The 24,209-nt window shown below is 42.5% G+C and overlaps 5 protein-coding genes across 8 annotated transcripts in view; 1 reads left to right on the top strand and 4 right to left on the bottom strand.

Annotated features, from left to right (window-relative positions):
* Positions 1 to 685: 685 nt before the first annotated feature.
* LOC131267152 (phosphatidylinositol N-acetylglucosaminyltransferase subunit C) lies at positions 686 to 1,659 on the bottom strand. The gene has a single exon (XM_058269932.1). The coding sequence runs from the start codon at positions 1,624 to 1,626 to the stop codon at positions 787 to 789; it is 840 nt and encodes a 279-aa protein (XP_058125915.1). The 5' UTR covers positions 1,627 to 1,659; the 3' UTR covers positions 686 to 786.
* A 664-nt stretch (positions 1,660 to 2,323) lies between these two features.
* On the top strand, positions 2,324 to 4,326 carry LOC131267490 (DNA-directed RNA polymerase III subunit RPC5). Its single transcript, XM_058270379.1, has 4 exons — positions 2,324 to 2,592; positions 2,668 to 2,796; positions 2,879 to 3,611; positions 3,695 to 4,326. The coding sequence occupies exons 1-4, from the start codon at positions 2,560 to 2,562 to the stop codon at positions 4,324 to 4,326; spliced, it is 1,527 nt and encodes a 508-aa protein (XP_058126362.1). The 5' UTR covers positions 2,324 to 2,559.
* Positions 4,327 to 4,574: 248 nt separating this feature from the next.
* On the bottom strand, positions 4,575 to 6,914 carry LOC131267492 (nucleoside-triphosphatase THEP1). Of its 3 annotated transcripts, none has more exons than XM_058270382.1 (3): positions 6,782 to 6,914; positions 5,229 to 5,282; positions 4,575 to 5,155 (listed from the first exon to the last, which is right to left on the bottom strand). In XM_058270382.1, exons 2-3 carry the CDS (start codon positions 5,257 to 5,259, stop codon positions 4,611 to 4,613), a joined length of 576 nt encoding a protein of 191 aa, XP_058126365.1. In that variant the 5' UTR covers positions 5,260 to 5,282; positions 6,782 to 6,914; the 3' UTR covers positions 4,575 to 4,610. The 3 variants fall into 3 exon arrangements, with proteins under 3 accessions (XP_058126365.1, XP_058126367.1, XP_058126366.1); XM_058270384.1 differs by having other exon boundaries at positions 6,786 to 6,908; XM_058270383.1 differs by having other exon boundaries at positions 5,229 to 5,295; positions 6,782 to 6,900.
* Positions 5,608 to 6,921, bottom strand: LOC131267491 (histone chaperone asf1). 2 transcript variants are annotated; one of them, XM_058270380.1, is made up of 2 exons: positions 6,782 to 6,921; positions 5,608 to 6,723 (listed from the first exon to the last, which is right to left on the bottom strand). In XM_058270380.1, the coding sequence occupies exon 2, from the start codon at positions 6,612 to 6,614 to the stop codon at positions 5,913 to 5,915; it is 702 nt and encodes a 233-aa protein (XP_058126363.1). In that variant the 5' UTR covers positions 6,615 to 6,723; positions 6,782 to 6,921; the 3' UTR covers positions 5,608 to 5,912. The 2 variants fall into 2 exon arrangements, with proteins under 2 accessions (XP_058126363.1, XP_058126364.1); XM_058270381.1 differs by having other exon boundaries at positions 6,786 to 6,909.
* Positions 6,922 to 16,474: 9,553 nt separating this feature from the next.
* The window catches only part of LOC131261989 (potassium voltage-gated channel protein Shab), a 39,396-nt gene continuing 31,661 nt past the window's right edge, over positions 16,475 to 24,209 (bottom strand). Inside the window, 5 exon segments of the mRNA XM_058263876.1 lie at positions 16,475 to 16,653; positions 16,726 to 17,008; positions 18,050 to 18,221; positions 18,223 to 18,247; positions 19,413 to 20,415. Coding sequence (XP_058119859.1) covers positions 16,475 to 16,653; positions 16,726 to 17,008; positions 18,050 to 18,221; positions 18,223 to 18,247; positions 19,413 to 20,415 — 1,662 coding nt within the window.

Genomic DNA, 24,209 nt, shown 5'->3' with positions numbered 1-24,209 from the left:
CTTTGCGTACACTTGTGAGCAGTATTTCAAGTGTGTTTTTTGTTATTTCAATATTTTTGTAAATGGGCAATTTGTGTGTGTGTGTGTCTTATGATATCATCGTGTACGTTGTGAAAGTGGTAAAATGTGAGAGAAAATCAAAAGAGATTGAATATGATGATGAGCTGGCAAGGGAAAGATATCGCCGGCAGATTGGTTGTCCTTTGGATCTAGATCCGGTTGGGATAGAGATTGTAAAAGCGTGCTTCGATTGGAAAAGGTAGCGACATTTTAACAGACAAAGAAACACATTGCGAACAATCCGGTGCCGTTTACCGTTTGGCGATAAAAATAGCTCAGACATATAAAAACAAAATCATACGAACAAATATAAAATATTAGTGTAGTTGTTTTGAAAAACACGTGCGTTGAGGTGGAAAGACGTGCCGGGATATCCAAACGAAATTGATTTTATGTTTCCCGTCGATTGTACGTCGATGTCGTGCATATGGCTGGGAGGATAATATTTGCGAATAAAATAAAACCCCCCACACACACAATTTGCCGGTTGAAAGTGAACAGATTTGCATAGACTCAGAATAACATTATGCATTAATAGAAAAATGATGTCGAAAGTATAGGAGAAGCATATAAAATATTACATAGAAAAATACAATAAAACAAACGAAACGTATGCAAATGGTAGTAGGCGTTTTAATTATCTTAAATTATATTACTATTCGCAGGTTACGTACATGTCTTCAGACTAGAGAATTTGGTTTGCAGCGAAAGGAATTGTTCTTCCATCTACGTAACATGTTCTTCAAGGACAACAGCTTCATCCCATGGCCCGTTTATGTTATTTTTATACTTTTGCAGTCGGAGAAAAAGCCACGGACAAAACAAATTTACGAATGCCAAGGTGCACACGTAGGTGTAGAGTATAATATGCGAGATGGAATGTAGAAAGTAGCAGCAGACACCCATGGATAGCACGAGAAAGTAAATGCTGTTGAGCTTACTAACAAGAAACGGCCCCAGGGCGAAGAATACGGCAGCAACCTCCAGGAGCACGAAGGCGTGCAGCGCCGACGAAAGCCGCGATGCCAAGCATATCGATCCGAAGATGGCCGCATTCAAGGAAATTGCTTTCGACACCAGAGCCGCGGAGATACCATAGTCAAAGAAGATCAGATGTAACACTAGCACGAAGAAAGTCATCGAGAAGATCGTGTCCGTGCTGATGCTGTTGGTCAGCGTGTGCAGGAGCGGTGAAAAGATGAATCCAAACACCAGCACAGCGATGGCCGTTTTGGAGTCCTCGACGAACTTGGTCAGCTGTATTTCCCGGCCGGCGTAGATAAAGTACCCGACGATCGTTCCGGCGGCACACTCGGAGAAGATCGTTTTCGGTCCGATGCGGTCGGTATAGAGGTGATGGAATACAACCAGGAAAACGGTTACGACCGAAATTTGCTGGCTGAGCCTAGTTGCACCGGTGAACACTTCGATGGCGGTGTACGGCCGCAGGTTGATGTTGGTTTTCATGTCCTTCAGAAACGATGGATCTGTGTAGTTGTCCGCGTAGTCTTGGTTTTCGTACAGATTTTTCTTCCATGGTTTGCGGCTGGTAGGTGAATTTTCCATTAAGAATTAAGTCGCGGACTGAACACCAGAAGCTGTAAGGTTTGTTTATGTTGTTGTTTATCTTTGCATTGTTTTCGTTTGCGAGGACGATGGTTGATAAGTTTATGGAATTTGAAAGAGGGTTAGTAGATTTTGTTGATTTATCGCTATCACGAAAAAAAAGTTTTCTTGAATTGTAGTCAAGAAAGAGAAAACGATTCTAATATTAATGAAAATGGTCAGAATAAGTCAAAAACGAACAGGACATCGATATGAATTGAAATAAAAATAAGCTTCCCTTATGGAAGAACCGAACACGTTGACTATAAACAAGGTACTACAATTCCGAGTTCGTTTTTTCCGGGCATATGTTCCTTGCTGTCAAATGAGAAACTGTTAACTAGTGTTGGGAAAGTCAATCAAAGCCGATCTAAGATCCGGAAGGCCACTCCGAATCCCAATCCGTCACACCATGTGTGCACATGTAACTTGCCGATTATACTATGAACATACGGTCAAATCAAGTTAGAATCGAAATAAAAAAGATCCCAAACTTAACAAATCTATTCAAATAAATTCCAAAGGAATCAAATCTGATTTCGAATCCTTATCGAATCAAATCTTTAGAATCCGTCAAATGAGATTCGAATCTTTGGAATCCGGCTAGGGATCGAATCTTCGAATCTTCCCAGTCCCGATTCTGCCAACACTAAATTTGATCAAGCAGCAAATCAAGAAAATTTTGGGAATTTCATCACATCGCTGGCGATAAAAAGAACGCGTCTCGTTCAGCCATGGAAAGGTAGCGCAATTCCTTCGCCTTCGATTACTGCCCTTGTGAGAGCCGCGTGGTCAAAAACGACCACCGTTTTGGTGCACCCGGCGAATGTGTTTATTTGATAGGTTTGGGTTTTCTCCGCGTGGTGGTTGATAAGAGAAGGTTCCTCGACGATCATGGAAGATGAAGATGATCCCGTCGTGGAAGAGGTAAGTAAACGGCCTGGAGCTAGCATCTGGATAGTCAAGTAGCGTATCGTTAATGGTTTCGTCCCGTGCTTTTAGATTCCGGTGCATCTGTCGAAAACGCTAGCTGACAATTTGTTTCTACTGCAATATCCCGTCAAATCTTCCGCGACCAGCTTCGATGACGTTCGGGTCGTGAATTGTTGCGTCAAACCGATAAATCAACAGGTATACGACGGGGGAAGTGGAATAGCATTCCGTGGGTAACGAAACTAATTGCTGCCTCCGTCTCTCCCGCCATCGTGTTTAGATCAAGATCGACTATGAACTGGATTCTGGCTCGACCAACTATGACTCCTTCAAAGGGGAACAGTTTGCGCTTGCCGCGGACGGCAGGCACGGGCGGGACAAGTTGCCAAAGGTAACGTTCCGCAGTGGCACGATGGACAAGCAGTCCTTTCTGAGCACGAAACCGATCGAGGACGTCAGCCGGTATCTGGTGTGTGTGCTGCAGGACGGTGAGATGCATGCGACCCCGCTCAAGGGCATCGTGTCCATGCGCCAGATGTTTTCCTATTTCGACAAGCAGGACAATCGGACCAAAGCGGAGCAGAAAGCTGAGCAGGACGCGGACGGGGTCGCCGAGGAGGAGGAGCTAACGCAGGTGACGGTCAAGTTCGCCCGGACCGAGAACGAGAAGGTGCGGAAGGCACGTGAGAAATCCTTCACCTACCTGGCAAAGAGGGAATCGGAAGAGCCCTGGTGTGAAGCATTCTGGCACGAGAAGCAGTCCTCTGCGGCGGAGTTGGAACGGCAAAAACTGTTCGGTGGAAGCGCTAGTGCCAGTGCCAGCGGGTCGTTCGGTCGTGTCGATCCGGACAGTGCGGCCCTAAATGTGCACCCCGTGGAGTACATGGATATGCTTATCAGTAAGGAGAAGACGGACCGCAACATTGACCGGCTGCTGCCAAGTAGAGTGGTGTGTATGCACAAGCTGAACGAGCTCCCGTTGCTGGAACAACTGAAAGTCATTCTGACCGATGGTAAGCAACTCTACAGTTCGGCGGAATCAGTCGTTGTTTGTTTTTTGTACGGTTAAATCACTATTTTTGTTCACCCATTTTAGCGAAGGTAGTTACGTTTCAGCAAATCTTAAGGCTTATTTCCGACCGAACCGTGCCGGCCGAAAAGGTTCTCCGGCTGCTGCCCCAGGTTGGATGGCTGATCCGAGGGAACTGGGTCGTGCAGTCCGAGTACATCTATCCGGAGGGGAGCGTGTCCGGTACGAACGGGGTGTCCGCCGAGCAGATGTGCAAAGCGCGCGACTATATCCTGTACCGCTTTACGAAATGTGATAAACTTGAGCGGCACCATCTGACCAGCATCACCCAGCTGCCGATGGAGGAGATCCGCGAGATCTTGTGCTCGATCGCGAAGCTGAACGCGGCCACACGCACCTGGAGCATGCTACTGCCACCAAACGATAACTTTCTAAGCGTCGACGAGCAGGAGATCAGTGACCGCCAGAGCGCTTTCTGGTTGGCCCGATCGGAAAAGTTCAGCGAGATGGAGCAGACCAGCTCGACGGCCGGAGGAGGCTCGACAACGAAGCGTGTGAGGAAACGGTCCACTCGCGATAGTGGCGGAAGTGGCTTGACGGTACCTACCGCAACCGTTGCTGGAAGTGCTACCGCCACGACAACAGCTTCTTCCTCCTCGTCCTCCTCTACGCTTTCCCGGCAACTCTCGAACGGATGAAATAGCGACGTAACGTACTTTATACTGCGAGATTAGAGTTTGTATAGATATTTTGCTGGCCGTTAAAGCAGGCCGGACTAACCCGGAGCGGCGCATAGCGACGAGTGGTTTCGCGGGCGTATTGTTTCTAATTTTCTACCCTGATTTTAGCTCAATCGGCTTGCACCCAAGCGATGTAATTATAATTTCTCCATCTTGCGTAGCGATAAGAACATTTATTTATACGAAATACAGTAATCCAGCATGGATACACACAAAATCAATTTATCCGACTCTAGCACCCATCACTTCGATACCACGCTTAGGCAGGCATCTTTTATTTGTTCGTACATTGCGTCCCGGTTCGATGGTTTCACATGAAACAGAAGGCATCCGGGGACAAGTTTTAGCCGTTCGATTAGATCGATCCCGGTCGATTTCAGCGGAATGGTGGCAACAAACCGCAGCTTCTTTGCCGCCACCTCGCCGACAATCGCTTGCATACTCTCCTGGAAAGCGCGCGATTTGAGCTCCATTTTGCCTATTTCGTCCAACAGAAGCATTCCGTCGCTGGATTGCTGATGGCGTTTGTCCAGGGCAGCGATGGCAAGTGACTCAAACTCCTTTAAGCAAACGGAATACCGACCGACGGTGGGACCCTGCGGTCGTGTTTGGCCAGTTTGAATCTTTGCTAGTGGGGCCCGCTGGCCACTGAATGTCACCACGTCGAACCCGATCCGCTCGCCGGACGTTGAGTTACGTACTTCTTCCGTGTAGAACCCGGCGATGGGAACGTTACGTCGACCCAATTCGTCTCCAATGCGTCGCACGATGGTCGTTTTTCCGACTCCTGTACAAACGTGGGAAAGGTTGAAAAAGGATAAGGGTAAAAAGGGGCACAATTGGCGATTGGAGGAACGTACCAGGCATGCCGGTCACCAAGATCACGGCCATTTTGTCGGAGAACAGGGGCTTTCCTGAAAAAATCAACTGATATAAATTTTCGTTTAAGAATGCGGAGCAGGCAACAAAAGAAAGGTAATAATTTTCGGATAAATGAAAACTGCATCTAGTTCACGTTGCTATATTCTGTAACAACGTTGTAACAGTGGTTTTGGTTAGTTTTATGAAAAAATCTTATTTATTTTCGATTGAGATAAGCTTCGGCTATGCTAGCTTACTCTACGTGTTTTTTGAAACTTCTTTTCACAGCTATTTACAAAATTCCTCACAATTGTTATGAAAACACGATTGAAAAAACGAAAATCATTTCTCTTCTAGCGAACATAAGATTCTAAGGTATATTCTCCATGGATGATAAAAGTGTCCATGTATGTGGCGATTACAAGATGATTGGCAATCGTAGTAGGTGACAACGACAAAAAAAGACAATTCATTGAAGGAGCAGCGAACAGAACCAGCGCGTTTAGACGTAGGAAAAGAAACGATAATTTACGTGTCTTAAATGAAATAATTGTTAACTAGTCTACAACTCCGAGATACGCGATTTGAGGAAGAAACTCGATTCCTCCCCAAAACTCCTGTGAGTTAACGCTTACTAAGATGACGGCACCTTCCCCCATTTTCTTCCCAAAGTTCCCTGCCGTTCAGCATTCCATCGCGAGCGAGTTGGAGTTTTCGTTGAATTCAGGCATTTCCGTCGGTGGCATAGCGATGCTGTTCTCGTCGTGCACCAGTTCCGGCGGGTGGAGCGAGTTGCTTTCTGACCCGGCATCCATCTGGTGATCATCGGTGCCACCGTTCGTCGTCATCTCATCAGCCGGTACCTCCTCACCGTCCATCAGCCCGTTCGAGGGTCCGCCGGCCACTCCGTTCGCCGGTGCGTCATCCCAGTTAATCTTGAAGCGGGTAACGCGCGGCTTTGACGCCAGGATGTTGCGGGTCATTTTATGAAACAGTGGTTTCGGAGGCGGGTTCTCACGCAGCTCCGGGTCGGAGTACTCGTTGTTGATGAAATAGCCGACACGGACAAACTCTTGCCCACGGTAGGAGCAGGTCAGCAACACCACCGTTACACCGACCGCATCCTGCTCCGGGATGCGGCTTACGTTCGGGGGGTCTGCCTGGAACACAAAGATGTGCCGACCTTCCGGTACCGGGCCGACGTAGATGGTGTCCAGAACCTGATCGAACGCTTCCGATTCGGCAGATCCTACGTAGATCATCTTCCATTCCAGGTCCTCCTTCAGCTCTTCGATGCACTCGAACGTAAGCTCGAACTGGAACGGGTTCAGGAAGCTGCTAGGATTGTCCAGCACCACAACGTTGGTTATGTGCACCTTTGCCATCGTGGTATGTTGCTGCGTTGGGTCACTGTTATCGCTACTTGGAAGCGGTCAATCTTCCACGAAGCGTTGTGCCTTCTTTGGATACGTTTTCTAGAAATCTCCACCAATCCTGCATATACGAAACGAATGTTTGGCCGCACAGGGATTTTTTGTCGCTAAAGACTAACCTACGTTTTCCAACGCCCGGTTGTTGCACAAATAGGTTGGTAAAGTCGTTGGCTTTGTTCCGATCGTCTGCTGATACCGCTTAAGTGCAGATATTTAACGTTTTTTGCTGAAAATATACGTTTATCCTACGAAGATTGCGCTACCACACGCGCCGACAAAGACAAAATGACATACCCAAACATCATGACATTTGCGAAGCGCGCCAAACTGGCATCAACAAGCTTCAAAAACCTTGGTCACAACTGTAAATAATGACGAATTTGCTAATTTGTAATGGGGGTCCACGACAGCCGAGCGGTAGCGCCGGTTAGAAAATCGGCCCATGAGCGCCGGGGCTCACCACCTCGACGGCGTGGGTTCGAATCCCAACCGAGACAGGACCCTCCCCTGTACAAGAGGAGCGACTATCCACGTACAACAGGAAAACAAGTCGTATGCCCTTAATACCCTTATTAGACGAGGAATATTTCTGTCCATCGATTTTGGAAGATAGTGTCAAATGGCCATTGACAGCAATATTGCTGTCAGAAAATCGGAACCGGGCACGACCGGGCACGACCGGTTCCGATATTCTTTCGACTACCCGGTTGACAGAAATTGACATCCCGGTTGACAAAAATTCAAATTTTTTGCAGATGTCATGTAGTACCAGCAAGTTTTTCCATGGCAGATTGCTGGGACTCTTGCTGGAACTACATAGTACCAGCAACAATGTCAATTTCTGTCAACCGGGATTGTTGCTGGTACTATGTAGTTCCAGCAAGAGTCCCAGCAATCTGCTATGGAAAAACTTGCTGGTACTACATGACATCTGCAAAAAATTTGAATTTTTGTCAACCGGGTAGTATTTTTATGTCAAACTGGCGATTTGTTTACTTTTTGCTCTGTTGTTTGCAACTGATTTTGTTCGTTACGCTAGGTTGAACAATACGCTAAATTCAAACATGAAAATGATCAATTAACTGCAAAACACATTTTGTGGAACTTTGTGTTATTACACGAGCGGACAGCATTTTTATGTCAAAAGCCAATTTTGGCAGAAAAATACTGGGCAACGATGACAGAAAAAGCCCTCGTCTAATAAGGGTATAACGGGCAGGCATGACCAAGAGGTCGTTACGCCAAGAAGAAAAAGAAGCTAATTTGTAAATAACTTTTTAGTGCCTAAGTTAATTTCAGCAACAGACGCCTCAAATGAAAGGTCTGTTTAAGACACACAACTTTGTCTTGCAAAAGATCTTTCTATATTTTCTAGTTATTGAGAAATTTATTTGCGTGGAAAAGTAACGGCAATCTACCGGTTCCACCGGAACTACCCACACAACACATATGCATGTAAATCGAATATCAACTTGAAATAATCGTACTTCTATGCAATATGATTGAATCGTAAATGATGCTAAAATAATGCTTATACGTACAAAAGTGGAGGCGCTAACCGTACATTGGGAGCTATCGGATACGTTTTGCTCTATCGATCGATATGGTATATCGACCAACAAGTGTTCATTTTCAGGATACTTGGTTCACTAAACCCCTGGTCACAGCTTTGCGCAACCGCATGCGGTTGCGTTTTTTCCCATGGGAGAGATAGGAGCTGTCATGGGCTGTCACCGCAGACGCAAGACCTTGCGGTTTCTGTACTAAAAAATCAAACGAGTTTGATTCTTGCCGCAGACTCTTGCGTTTTTATATGTCAACAATAAATATTGTTCCTAGTAGACTTTAATGAGATTATTTGCTCATATAAGTGGTATATTCAAACATTAAAGTATTATTTTTTGCAAAAAGCTGTGCTCGTTTGACAGATCAAAAACGCAACCGCATGCGGTTGCGGAAAGCTGTGACCACAGGTTAAGCAATCGCGAACGTTGAAAGTTATCTATCGATATAGCAGTGGATAAAACGGCTGTCAAACGCGAACAAATTTGTCGAGTAGTTGCTATATCGATAGATATTGCTATCGCGAACGCTAAAAGATGAACCCTATCGATCGATATACTATCCACTGCTATGAACCAGTCGATAGCGAGTTAAAAGATCATTTTTAATGATGGTACACTAAAAAATCAACACGAATCCACAATAACTAACACCAGTGAGCATCACAATTTCTTATTTCTACCAAAATCACTGATTTTATTGATTATTTCTTTTCATCTGATTTCATCTGTTTACCAAATGTATCACTTGACCAGTAAAAAAAGGATACTTGGATCCAGCTGGATGACGATTGTCTTCCATGCGATTTTTACATCCATAGAAAAGTAGCTAATTAGCCTACTAATAAAACTGGTTGCCTTATCGACCGATAAATTTATATCGACAGATTCAGAAAAAGCGTACGCGATGCAAAATTCGAGTAGATAACTTTATCGACCGATAAAAATGCATCGATCGATTGATGAAACCTACTTCGTTCGCGATAGGCATCATTGTTCAAAATGTATATGTTTAGTCGTATATTTTCTAAGTCGGCATCATATACGACTTACAATATACATCAGCCGGACATTGCTCGTTTATCTATACGTATGCATAAAGAAAATCGTATTACATTCTTAATCGGCATCATATGGAACAAAGAATATACATTGCTCGTACATTGTCTATGCTTACTGCGATTCCGATTCGAAAAATACTAATATGAGATTCAATTTATTCAACTTAATACGACTTCGTGTTGTGTGGGTAGGTACTCAGTACCTCGATTAGCTCCGGAACATTTACGAATGGTTCCGATCCGATAGGTTTGGGTTTGACCAGCCCACCACTAGTGCGCACCATGTGTTTTCAAACGATACGTTAATCTAAAGTCATTTTATTTTGGGTTCTCTGAATCTCTCGTTCTTCGAACTAACGAAAAAAGGTAAAAAGATATAATAGGAAAATGTTTTTCATTTAAACATGTTTTGTACAGATTCAATTACTCAAATTAAATATTTCTACACTTTATAGGCCGTTGGCTAATGAACCAAGGATATGAATTTATATATGATGTAGCCCTTGTGTTTCACATTAGGATATTAGATAAAACGATTCTCTAATGCAACTTTTTTAATGAAGGCTGAACAAAGTCCTCAAGGCTGCTGACATTGTAAAAGCATAAGAAGAAAGGCCAATCGATTTGTTCCGTGAGGACGTCGCAGATTGAAACACCATGTAGATTTTAGCAATAAAATTTCAGTTTTATTTAATCTTTACTTTTTATTCTTTTATTTTTCTTTTCTTTTAATTATTTTCTGTTTTCGTCGTTTCACTTACATAATTATATAATCCAACACCATCGATGTTCTGAGATGACTACGGATAGCAATATGTTCTGCTGTAACCCCCTTCAGCTACCGCTAGCGGATTCTATCTCATCTCATGTTTTGTTTATTTAAGTGAATGCTGTTTTTCCTGCTGCTCCTTCGTTTAGCGTTCTTCCCGCACGTTCATATTATGTTTGTCTTTTATGGCCCTACCTAGTACTAGGCTAGTTTTGATCGGTATGCCTTTTTTTGAAAACTTTTAAATTTTTCCCACTGCTCAGCAATGCTAGTGTGACAATTAAAACGTGTGATAAACAACGTGAGATAAATTAAAATCGTTCCTTACTTTACATGATGCTCACATCAGGTCTGTTGCGTTTGAAGATGAATGTGAATTAGTTGTTTGTTTTCGTTCGCTATCGAGATTGAGTTTGTTTTATTAAATCCATTTTCGGTTCGTCTAGAACACTGCTGCGCTTGGTTTGCCGGTGCACTAAAGTTTGGTGTGCTGACGGTTTTCATTTGTTGCTGTTGCACGTTAGGGGTTTGCTTGCTCGTTATTTGTAATTTTATTAATAATTGTAAGAAAGTGCATGAAAATGTGTGTAATTCTGCAGACTATATATGTTTGATCCATATCATAATATCGTAATCGTGTATCGCAAAAATTGTGATTGTTGCGCGGTTGTATATGTATAATATATCTATGCTTTGTCAATTGTGTTGTATTAATTCTTCGAAAGGGTCATTTTCTTTTGTTCTGCCAGCAAAACTACGCATGGTCGGTATCGTTGCATGCCATGTATGGGTTTTGATTTTATTTTTATGTTACGATTACGAGGCCAATTTGGTTTCCTTTGGAAATTGCTGCAGGATTGTGTATGAATTTCTCAAACCGTTGAGTAGAATTTTTACCCATGAACCTTTACAATGTTTCACAGATTTCATTTCAGCTTGGTTTTATCAACTTATTTTAGTGATAACTTCAATTTATTGAAAACGCTGATTTCATGAAAAACAACCAAAATCTTTGCTTTTGTCCGGAAATATATATAAAAAAAAATTAAATTATTAAAAGAAGATTTTGGCCCATTTGTTTGCTGTAGTTGTAACATTGACTTTTATCGCTATCTTTTGTACATTATTGTACAAAAGTATGGTAAGGGTTTGATTTTTAATGTGAAAGATCCGATGATTCAGTTTGCCGTCCAGTTTACATTACACTTTTCGAATAGATTACCATCTTTTTTCTTCTATTTTTATGCCCTCCTTATGAAAGACAACTTGCAGTTGCTAAATGATCGAAATGAAGTTGTGGTTTCGTTCGTCCATCGTGCATTTTGGAATGTGGTTTTTTCTTTTGTATTTACTCCGTGCCATTGGTACACTTTTCTTTCTTTTTCGCAATGCTTTCGGGTGACCGAGCAGATCGGAATATTACGCCTCTGGTGGTTTTACGGATATATTTGCCTAAACGGTAGATTTATTTAGAGTTAATTTTGACGTGACTCCTTAATCTAAAACTCTGTTTCCAAACGTTGAATTTTGATATAATTTGTTCGTTTGGATTTTTGTTTGTTTGTTATTATTAGGGTTCTGTTGCTACAAGATTATTCCTCAGATTTTTCTTTCCACTTTGGTAGTTAGCTTTGTTTCAGCACAGTCACGTGTTCGAGCTACGTGTCTTTTGTGTTGCATTCTTATCTTTTTTTTATCTTTGGAAAATTAGGACGTTACTAAACCGCGCTCGTTTATTTTGGTTTTTTTTCAATTACCTTCTCTTCCTGTTTACTTCTGTTTACAGTTGTGTTGAATCGTTTATGATTTGAAGGGGTAATGCGATGGCTGAAGAAGAAACAAATTATTTTACACTGACAAATCAAAGATACAAATTCTAAATTAAAGATCCCAGAACAATAAGATTGACAACATGTTCAACGTTTTACCGCAAATCATTGTACGCATGATTCACTTTAATAACAAAAATAAAACCATCAACTATGTAACACGACAATCTTTGATTTTAAGCATGATTTGTTGAAATATAGTGGTAAAATAAATATGTTTTACTATCCGTAATATCGCTTCTTATTTCTAATAAAAACAACTATGCTTAAGAAGTAAATTGTGATAGTCTAAAAATGTTATTCGCAAAAAGGTCCATTAAAATGACTAGATAGGACTAGAATAATTAAAAAATAATTACGATGCGCTCCGGTCAGCAGAGGAAACAAACTAAGAATATTAAAGTTGCCGTAAAGAATTTAAAGTTGAGTCACTTCAGATGAGGGTTATGTTAGTTGAGGCTGTGCGATTCAATAAGCTAGCAAAGATCCCTATTGCTATTGAGTGTTCTGGAAATGGTTTTTAGTTTGTTCAACTGACATAAGGAACAGTTAGGATAGGTGCTAGGACTTCCGCTGGGGGTACTATTGTAATGCGAGCCGCAACTAGACTGCAAAGTCTAGTGTTAGCAGCAAGCTGTCAGCTGTGGGGAACGTTTTTGTCGAATGAGTGCATGACTGTAATCCTATTCGTAACGATTAAGACTTATCCCTTTTACACAATCCTATAGAATATACCTATGTATATGTATCTATATGTATAAGAGTATAATATATTATAACATTTTCTGTTATTGGTTTTTTTTTATATTTCTTCACATTTGCTAACAATGCTTTTCTTGTATCGTTCACTATTCTTCCACATTCGCTGGTGATTTCACTTTTTTGTGTATGTTTTTTAGCTTTGGTTTCTTGCTGTAATTTGCTCTTAAATATCCTATCCTTCTATTTCTTTATCCATGTTTAACTCCTGTACCACGACACGCATTGTTTGAAGTACAATTTGTGCTATAGATGTGTGATTTACTATATGTTAGATGTTTGTGAGTGTATCGTTTCGAGTTGCTCCTTTGTCGCTCCGTTAATTGTATATAAGTATATATATATGTATATGTATATAATGTAATGTCTTCATATACAATAGAAAATATTTAAAAAGCACATTTCATTTTTTTCTTTTCATAATTCATTGTTAACGTAGTATTTCTGCTTTACCTAGTCGCTTAACCCTCTTATATGCTATATTTTTAACTTTCTCTTTTTCTATTTTTCTATTCCTCCATCTCGTGTAGTTTTATCTCAATCACTAAGTTTTCATGTTTGCCAAATAAATTTACAACATTTCGTGACTATGCGATTCCGTCTTGTGCAATGTCTCTTTCTATGTTCTTTCCGTTTCGCCCATCCGTTTTGTTCTGTTTCAGTTAAACATCTTTTTAAATTTATAATTTTTCTTTGTGTTCTTTTTATTTAAATCACAGATATAAGCCATTTTTTTATGTATAATAATAACCTTTTTTTGTGTTTCATTTCCTCTGTGGTGAGTTGTTTTTAGATGAATTCCAATGGTGAATGGTGTCTGTATGTGTTAAGTGTATTTTTGTCCAAGATCTGTAGTTCAGTACCTGCGTTATTTTTTATCATTTCCTGCATGTTGTTTTTAACGATCATAACATTTTCTGTCCCACTTTTATAGTTATTTAACTCTTCTTTCTCACCCTTGTGTTTGTTTCTTTCATTTGATTGTGTTAATTTTTTCATCTTTCCTTCCGTGTAAGTGCGTGTCTAAATGTTTTTGTTTTTAATTAGTTCTCCCTTGTTTTCGATGTGATTTCACCTATTTAGTAAACTTTTCGTTAGTGATCGGGTAAGATTAATGTAGGCAAGCATATTGCAGCGTGTATCGGAGCTTTAGATAAAGTTAGTTTGCGTCTGTTGTCTGTCCCTATCAATCTCCTTAGTACGAATTGCGTTTTGTTTGCGGTGGTGGTAGTGCAGGTGTTTAGTTTATCATATTCATTTAAGACTTTGTTTGGATGCCTTTCTTCTCTCACGGGCCACCCACGCATTTTTAAAAACTACGCATCACTTACAAACTACGTTTGCGTTTGAACATTCATAATGCGTACTAGCGGCATTTCCTCACGGCTTCACGAAGAGTAAAGATAAGCACAATGGTATCTAAAAATGCGGCGTTACGATCAAGCCAATGTCACGTGTTTAATTCTAAGTGGTTTACGTTTATCAGAGAGAATTCGGTCGGAGCCCGGTTAGCTATCTGCGATCTTAATGCTAGTGCCTCCGGAAGGCTTTACGTTGAACCATTTTGCTAGCATTCAATAAAGTTTGAGAGGCTGGAGAAAATGTGTAGCCATTCGGTTACGGTTTGTTGATTTTTGCTTTGTTTTAGTAGAATCTAGTTTTTCCTCTGTTTTTTTTTTTGTGTAATATCTAATTCTTTCGACTTCAGTAACAGATGCTGTATTGTTTACGGTTAGATTTTATTGCTTTCGAATAAACAGCTATAGGGTGTATGGTTCCGTTCCACGGGGCCGGAAAAAAATCCACCCGTCCTGCTCGGTTACGTTGGATTGTTTCAAGTGTTATCGTATTCGCATAATTTGCTGAAATGGAAAGAGATTTGTTTGGAACTTGGTGGAAAAAATATCAACCTCCAAAGCCAAGTGGAAAATCGATCAATGTGGCCGTACCTAGCTCATCCGAGCGTGGTACGTTTTCGTTGACGAAGGGGAACGCGTTTCTTAGTTAGTGATTAAGCGTCCTCCCCAAAACAAACTGATTGTCTGAGTAATCGAAAATATTCGGTTCGCTCCGAGGGGTTAGTGTAGTGGATGAGGTTAGTCTATTCGATCTGCCTCGATTGTTCTGCGTTTTCGTCACTCTCTATTACGTTAGCAGCTTCCGAGTAGTTCGAAGCGGGTGGAATTACTTTAGTACCATGATGTAAAGGATTGTGTAGGAAAATGGGTTTCTCATCGCCCCTAGCTGACGTAGCACAGAAACACAGAAATTGTGGCATTTGCTAGGCAGATGGAAAAAAAAACATTTTTCAAAAAAAAAAACATTGTGTAAAAACACGGTACACAGATGGAGACGCCGAGAGCCAGCACGACAATGTTTAGATTCTAAGGATGAACAAGGAAAAAGCTGTGGATGGATCCGGTCTGATCATACACGATAGTCGTGTTTAAGATTGTATCAAGTTCACTGTCTCCTGTATTTCTAGCAAATCGATTCTCGGTGGCACTTGGCTTTCGTAGGCCAAAGCGTTCTGAAGCAACTTTATATCTGTATATGCGGATGAGTGGTGGACACTGGCTTCCATGGAGGCCAGCCTTCTGGACTCAGCTTTGACCCTACGTTGAAGGCTGTGTGCGCAATCGGGCTACTTGATTAGTGTACCTAGCTTACAATTATGGCATTTCGCTGCAGGAATCCTGTTTACTGTTCTGTCGGTGTGTATGTGTTACGGAAATCTGCAGTAATTTGTTTACGCTTACTTGGATTACGTCCTTCACAATCGCATCGCGTTAAAGAAAGAGGGCAAAAATAAACACCTAAAAACGATCAGTGCCTTTGGTATCGCGTAGGTTCGCTTCGGCCTCCATTCGTTCTGGAGCGCCCCTAGGGACGATGTACTATGTACACACGATGTATGATTTCTTTGGTTTCTTATACAGCTCCGAGTTTTCACAGGTGTTGTACCGGTAAGTCTACGATTTTGCACTACGATAATCACCGCTACGCTACACCGCCCTTTCCCGTTTATCACAGAAGTACTCTCTTGACTTCCGTTTGCTCGTGGCGGAACCGATCTGGTTTTGTCTATTTTCGCTCTAATGTAATTTTTTTTCTCTTCTTCCTTTTTGGTTTTGGTGCTACACGCTACCTTCGTCACGCCACTAATCTTACCGCCTAAGACACGTCAACACACTACTTCAATTCGCGGATGGAGGGCAGTATTTGCTTTGCTTGTTTTCTTGTTTGTTTTGTTTTATATAGTTTGTTGTATTCGATTTCTTGTATCTTCTCTCTTTCTCTCTCTCTTTGTTTGCCACAGCCACGTTCGTCGCAGCTGACATGCACTACATCTTAGCCGCGGTAGGGATTACATAATGCGTTTAGAGAAGTGAAAGTTGCCTTCCCACGTTTTGTCACTTTCTTTACTATAATATATTTTCGTTTCTCTTCCACTCTCTTTCTTTTTCTCCCTCCTCTTTGTCTCTATCTTCCTCTATTCGTTTATATATTTTAAAGACGACTAGCTGAGGTTGGGTTTCCGTGGTCGGACGACGCTCCGAATCGATCGCTTCCCTTGGGTTTGGGTTTTGCAATGTTTGATGAGATCAGTTGCGCTTTAGTTGACGATGTAGATCGTTCTCGTCGGTTTCCGGTTTGTGTTCGTGACGATCATCAACGGGGGTTTGTTGCTGCTTCTCTAGTGTGTATGTACATTGGCACCATCAGCTCAAGTGTTGTCGCCTCCGGCTGGCCGTTGGTCCTGGGAGGAGAAGTGAAAGAACGAGACCATTTAAAACTTGTGCACGACACTCGATGATCACGGTCTTACCTGCTACGAAGAAGACGCCCCGTAGCCGCTGCTTCCACCGTGGTTCTCCACCGAGTTGCCCCGGCTGGTGGTGGTTTTGCTTTCGTCGCTCGATGTCAGACTGCTGCCGGCAAACGACGCCTTATCCTTATTACTATTACTGTTACTAGCGGCAAGATATGTTGAGAATGCTGTTTCCGATTCTAGCGAAAGAATGGAGCGATCGGTTAGAAAAGGGGCCGGTGTCAGGGGCTATCCGCTTCCCGTTGCATTACCTGTGCTACTTTCCCTAGTTCCAGTGTCCAGCCGCCGGTCCCCGGTCAGGTGGTCCACGTACGTGCCGATGCCGACGCCACGCGTCAGCTGCGGTTTGGCCTGCCTGGTGACCTCCTCCTGGGAGTAGCGCGGCTGGGAAAACTTGCTGGCCGGCAGCTTGGCGGTGGCCCCGAGCGAGGCCGGCGTCGACCGCTGGTGGGTGAGCCGGTGCCGTTGCACCAGCGGTGTGATGGACGTCGCGATCATTGTACTGCCGGAGTAATCAGTATTTGAGTCGCTCCCCTGTGTTGGGTGGTGACGCAGAAGAAGCAAAGAAGCAAATGTTAGCCAAAAGACGTTCCAGCACGTGGAGGGCAAGTGCAGTGGCTAGCGAGCAGCAGCCTATCGCTCGGGCAAAAAAAAAATGCCGAGCCCCTCGAGAGAGAGAGAGAGAAGAACTAAAAACTAGCGTAAAACCTAATAAGGTTCTAGGAACAACAACAACTAGGGCGCAGCCGGCAACTTGCGCTTCGTCCGCTGGCCTGCACCTCTTGCACTAACGAACACTAAACGGCTAGACAGGAAACTAACGAACGAACAAACTTTGTACAGCAATCACGGTGAGGGATGGGATACGATTCGGGAAGAAAACGGCAGAAAAAAGGGCAACGAAAGAACTTTCGTCTGTGTCTTTCCCACGATATCTCCTTTCCTTTTAGGGAAATAAAATGTTTATGACATTCTTATATCATATTAAAAATCTTCAAAGACACTTGCAAGGCTATCTATATCGTTAAAAATATGTACAAAACTTAGATTATCCTATTTTCTTTTTACAAAACTATTAATTGATGCAAAACTATAACGATGTTTTCAGAAACATTCTTGGTTTGCTACCCTAGGTGGAAGAAGAGGGGATAAAAACTATTGCAATAAGTACAGTGCAAAACTAAGGTATAAAAATTAAACTTTTTGTGAACTGGAGAATCGGTCCGAATTCTCCTTTCCAAAAGTATACACAAAACTTCAAAACAGTTTTAGCGAAGGAAAGACACAGAAACACGTGATTCGAACAGGAATCGAGCGAAAGAGAAGTTGGAGATAACGTTTAACAAGACGTTACACTAACGAGTAGTAAAGTGAACAAGCACATTAGATTAACAAAAACAAAGAACCAAATAAACAATTCGAACGCAAAGAAACTAACAAATTAGAAATGGATTATTCTAACATAAAACGAAAACCAAAGATGAATGAGGTAAGAGCTTTTTTTTATATAAAAACCAGAAACGGAAACGAAAAGGATCATCATTCAAAACAAATAGAGTCAAAATGCAAATTTACCATGTTGGCACCGTTATCCGAGACCCCCGAGCCGGACATATTGTCCGCCAGGAGCCGTTCGCTTTCCGGATCGGACAAAAGACGAGACGCTTCGGATTTGTTTTTAAGGATCGATTTCGATCTTCGATGTGTTTCTAATTGAGGTGACGTTTCTATCGAATCTACGGATGAGGGCAAATTTAGTATCAGCTTTATCATCTGAACGGCCGAAAGGTTAGGTGATGTTCGTTTGAGGAGTGTAGTTAGAACACAAAACTGATAACGGGGAAGTTTGCTGTGGTTGTTGTTTTTTTTTGCTGTTTGTTACATGCCTGGTTGGATCAGTTTAACTTGGAATGCGTTGCTTTTTGGTTTGTTCTTTATTTATGTTTTGTCTGATATTTAGCACGTATGTTTTGAGATGTTTTTTGTCCCATGGCTCAATTTGTTTGTAAAAGATAAATCAAAAACATAAGCTATTGGTTTTGTGTTTAAATTTAATCAAATGGAAAAATTATAAAAACACTATTCAGTAAACTTGAAAACTGCATCAACGGAGTAGAACACAAAACTAACACTTAGTTTAAAGCTTCGAGTTTGTTAACTCTCACTAACACACATTTGATTTGAAACTTTTTCATTGGGCTACACAGTTGTTAGTTGCCATTGTTAGAACAATTGAAGCGTTACACTGAACCGAACGAAAACAGCTAATTAATATAACGCAACGCCTTAATGTAATGCTTCGCTTTGTTGTGAATCGGAGAACTGCTGAGAGCCAATGAGAAAAGTGGCAAAGTGTAATGATGGAGTTTAGGAACTCCGCCGTTCAATTAAATGTACTTGTGTTCGATTGTTTTATTCCGACTTCATAGCAAATGGCGAAATGATGATGAACAAAAAGAAAAGTAGTCAAACATGACATAGAGCACATAAAAATACCGATAACATCAAAACGAAACGTTTGTTGAACGTGTGTAAAGCTTTTGAAGTGGCGTTGGACGGTTGCAATGGGGTTGGGACAGGATGGAAATGTATTTCGTTCGGTTACATTTGCAACCGTCCTTTGTGTTGTTTGTGTTAAGTTTGTTGTGTGTTTTAAAAGGTGTGTGTTTTGTTAGGTATGAAGAGTACAGGCGATGCCAGTTTCAGCTCGTGTTCAGTGTGCTGAGTAGAGTGGTGTGTTGGAGGAACAGTGTTTAGATGGCGTAGGATGTGTTAGAGGAGAAAATGAAAAAAAAAAAATGTTGTGTAGGATCGAGTTGAAGTTTTCGGATCATTTGAGTGAGTGTGTTTTTGAAAGCTCAAATATTGGATAGTTCCGAAAATCCTCTCCTCGATCCGAGTCTTCGATAAGCGGGCGGAAGTAAATGCGACCGCTTACCTTTCGGTGCTGGATTCGGAATGCCGAACAGATGCTGGTTGATCAGCTTGGTGGCCGAGGCGAGACTCTTGGCGGGCATGAACGACGAGCGGCGGGATTTTTTCGTCCCATTCGAGCTACCCGGCACGGACGACGCCGCCGCTGCCGAGCTGTCCTCGAGACTCTCGAGCGACGACTTGAGGTTCTCGAAGCGTGTCTTGGGCCGGGCGGCGGCCGCCACCAGGGCCGCCGAGGCCGCACTCTGCTGGAAGCGCGTCTTGCGATGCTTCGGCACCGGCGTCTCGTTCAGGCTGACGTGGCTGCCCCGGTCCGCGGAGTCGAACGCGGTCTGGAACTGCCGGTACTCGTCGTCCATCGGGCTCGCGCCGAGACTGCGCAGCGCCGTGTCCCCGGAAGCACTCTTCTTCACCTGCGACCTCACCGCCGGTGGCGCACCGGGCGCCCCTGGCCTCTGCTGCAGCTGGAGCATCTGCTGCTGGTGCTGTTGCTTCTGCTGCTGATTCTGCGGGTCCTTCTCCAGCGGGTTTATGTACAAATTGTTCGTATCTAGCGTATCTAAATCGAATGACATATCTACAATATCGGACGTCAGGTCGGCCTGCGACAGGAATGGGTGCGTTTGACAGCTGGCGTACGTGTCTGAGCTGTCGACGCTCGCCAGGTCGCCATTGTTGCTGTTGCTGTTGATGAAGGTGCCGACCGGTCCGCCGGCACCGTTGCTGCCACCGTTGCCGCTGCTTCCGTTGCCGGTTGGCCCCGCTGACCCCGCCATCGCCGCCGCCCCCGCCGGGCTGCCCGTGTTCCCGGCGTTCGCGTGCTTGATGGGGGTGTCCATGTAGGGATAGGGGTAGGAGATGGTACTGGGGCCGAACTGCATCGGCGGGACGACGCAGTTGCTGTTCACGCTGTTCTTCATCATGCGCATCTCCAGGCAGACGGTCGTGTGGAAGTCGGACGTTGGAAGCGGCATCAGACCCTCGGCATCGATGAACTCTTTGTACTCCTGTCGATTGATCGTACACGCGAAACGATAGTCATCGTAGGGGAACAAAAAAAGAAAGCCCGGTTAGTTGCATGCTATGGAGCGAATTTTGATCTTCCTTCGTTTCATAACAAACAAGAAAACTATCACGACAAATTTAAGATTATTTTTAAATGAAAGTTAAACTTGATTAATTCCACAACTATCTTGCTTCAGTTGCTGTATTCAAATTTAAATATTCTCCAAATTGGTTCGTACACGTGATAGTTTCGCTTTTGAACGTTTAAAACTATTATTTCAAGCACACACAAAGATGCACACACACACACGGCCGTCGCTTCCCGTTCTCTTTCGCTCTTTCATTCGAAAGCCAAAGGGAAGCGAGACGGCCTATCAACAGAGGGAGTGGCGTGTGGCGATCGCACAAACAATGTGTAAAACAAGACAGAACACACATGGTTTCCTTCGATCCGTTTGAACTCCCTGGGAGGAGGGTCCTGTATGCCGTAGATCGCGCAGGACAATGGCGCAAAAATCAAAAACAATCCAATAAGGAAGAGAAAAATGGCAAAAAACAAAACTATTCTAAACGCAGCACACGCTCGCACAAAGACGCACACGAAAACATTTGAGACATGTACAAAAAAGTGGTGGGGTAGAAGAGGGCTAAATCAAAATGACAGGCACCGGCCGTTGGTAGTGATTTTTTTTTATTTTATATTTAAACCCTCTGCACTCGAGAGTATTTTAATCGATTTAATAGATAAACAAATTTTTGGTTTGATGCATATAAGAGAACCCACCGATGAAATGTAGTATTGTTATTGATTTTACAGAAGATTTACTTTTATTCATATAGCATATCCAATCAACAATCTTGATTGAAATAAAGAATCAAACAGACTAAGTTGATGACATGAAATTAATATGAAATGTCTCGAACTGGTGCACGGTTCGCTCAAAAACGGGTTCGAGTGCAAAGGGTTAGTATCTACAGAGCGGATTTGGTAAGCGGATACTTTGTAGCGGTGTGTATTATGTCTTCTTTCAATTTTCTTACGAGAGGCAAAATGGATATTACCTTCCTACACGAAAGGAAAAGGGGTATGTGTTGGATAAGAAGGAGATATACTACATATATTTACAGCATGTTAACGCTAATTTTGCTGTGTAAATGAGGTGTTTTATTTTCACACAGGTTTTGTACATTATTAATGTTACGGCTTTGTACACGATATACAGAGAAGGTGGAAGGGATTAATTTTAAGGTCGTCGAGCAATATTGAAATAGAATTTTCTATACATATTTTTTAATAGATTTTCTTAAAAACAGGTTGACTGTGGAATGGAGCTACTTTAACGTCGAACCAGGTTGCCAAACATGAAATCTGTTTCAAGTTTACTTTGGGCATCAACGGTTTTATGTTGGCTACAGTGTCGTTGAACGTACATATTCTAAACATGTTGGCGAACGAAAACAACAGACATTCACTCTATGTAAAGGAATTATCTCTACGCCCTAAGTTAAACAGTTGCTTATCAATTGCTATTTTTCCACTTTGCAGAGTGTTGGAAAAACTCTGGTTCAATAAAAGAGAAACCCACCACCGTTCTTCCTATCCCCGCCTGATAGCACAACAAAATGGTTTCCCCCAGCTAACTTAGGCTCCAATCAGTGAAATGAATAAGAAGCACTAAACAACAACATTTTCATCATTCGTCTTCGAGAGGAAAACAACGATCGAATAGAAAAGAGAATTGGGGTTTCCCTGCTTGAGATGCGGCTGCCGCTACCGAAACGGGATGAGCCCCGAGGCGGTTGTTTTTGAATTGTATCAAAGGGCAATAAATACATATCCTTCGAGCGCCTTGGCCGGAGTTTGCCGCCGGCGCCTGGTTCCGCTGACGTCATATTTTATCTAGCTGTTAGTGTGTCTAGCGCGTGAAGGTCCCTCCTGGTTTCCTGGTACACATTCCCCCACCCTTTGCCATTGTGGTCGGTGTTTGTTTTATCCTCCCCCCCCCCTCGATGGAGCGATACGTGAGATACGCGAGAACTTTCCCGAACCGCCCCTGAAGGAGCGTTGATTTGTCTTTTTGGTTATGTACACCGTTCGAAAGAAAGCTCGAAAGTGCTTCGTGCGTTGGGAGTAACTTTAGTCAACAATCAGTTATTTATGGATCATATTTACTGTTACGCGCGTCGCCTGTGTCTCCCCCCAAAGGGGGATTGCTCTCCATGCCGTTGTGTAGTGGCTGTTTGCTCCTTTTCAGTGGCATCCATTTTTCTACGGCTCAACTGGACGAGCGTTTCTGAAGTAGATGAATTGTTCATCATACATACGCAGGTTCAGGGAACGATTGTACAGTCAACGAGCAGCTCACCCCGTTCCACCTGATACGAACTGGTACGTAATATATCATTTCATTGCATATAAGGGTGTGCGTTTTTATAGAACCAAAAAGATGAAGAGCACATTCCGCTATCCTGCTGCACAGAACCTTCTTGCCCGTGTTGTTCAGTTTCATTTTACTTTTTCTAGTGCCGCAAACTTCTCGACAAGCTGGACCCTTTCGCTTTGTCGACGCCAGCTGTCTGCGTTCGATTTCGGGACGACCTGGTTTTTCCTGTTTTGATTATTTTATTTATTTTGGGGTGAATTTTTGGGCCCACGCACGGAGCTAAAGATGAAACAGAATTTATTGATCATCCATCCAGCGTGGCTTTTGTGCGAGGTGATGAAGATCCCGCGGGTGGAAGCGGGTCAGATGGCCCAGGAAAAGGGTGACAGGCTGCACATTTGCCGAAGAACGCAATGTTTATCTGGAAAAACCCTAAACGCTTTGTCTTGTACGCTGTGCCTGTTTGTTCTTTTGGAGGGTCGTCGAACAAAGTGGTGATGTTTTTTGTTATCATTTTTCTATCCAACAGAATCTGTGTGTGTGTGTGTGTTTACGGGAACACATGCGAATTACAGTTTTCGTTTTGGTAGAAATATTCATCGTTCGAAAAAGAAATTGTAAGGAAAGGACGTAGTAATGCTCCTGTTGTTGTTTTTACCAGTAAGAGCTGTTCGAATAGGACCATTTGAAAAAGTTGTAGAAGAAACAAATACGGTTGGATAACCGTTGCCCTACAGCGACGTGAGAGATTGTGGAAGCACAAAAAGACACACCGAATGGCGAAGATATTAGCCGGAACAGGCTTCATGTTCCGCCACATTGAAAAAGCGAGCTTTCCAGATGTTAAAAGAATTGCATCGTTAACCGGCCGGCTCGAAGAAAGCAACACCACAAGCAACACACAAAACGGACGAACGATAGTGAAGGAGGGTCCTGAACTGAATGGCTAGAAAGCAAAAATAAGAATTTAGATGTAGATTCCAGTAGGTTGTAAAAATCATTGCCTTTCAAAAGTTTCCAGCCGTCCAAGTTAAACCGATTGATTTCCATTTAAATATTAAACCACTAATAATTCCATAGAAAACTTTAAAGTATATTTTCTGTATCATGTAGAATCTATCGAGTTATATGGAAATTCTCGACTCTATTTGAAGAAATGATGGTTTCTAACAAAAAAAGCTTTAAATAAAATGTACTAAAAAATATGCTCCCTCTTTTAAAATCTAGTGAAAGGTGAACGGAACAAAAAAGTTTACTGCTAGCTACTCCACAAATTGTTTTTCAGGATTTGATTAAGAAATCAGTAAAGGAGTCATAAACGTAATTGAATTGTTTTTCGAAATTTAGTAGAAATTCTTAAAATTAGAACCTATTATTAAAAAACCTGAAATAAAAGGAGTTAACTTTTTCGC

The sequence above is a fragment of the Anopheles coustani genome, chromosome 2 (assembly GCF_943734705.1).
Source record: "Anopheles coustani chromosome 2, idAnoCousDA_361_x.2, whole genome shotgun sequence".
In the NCBI taxonomy this organism is placed as follows: Eukaryota; Metazoa; Arthropoda; class Insecta; order Diptera; family Culicidae; genus Anopheles; species Anopheles coustani.
This window is presented reverse-complemented; position numbering and strand designations above follow the sequence as displayed.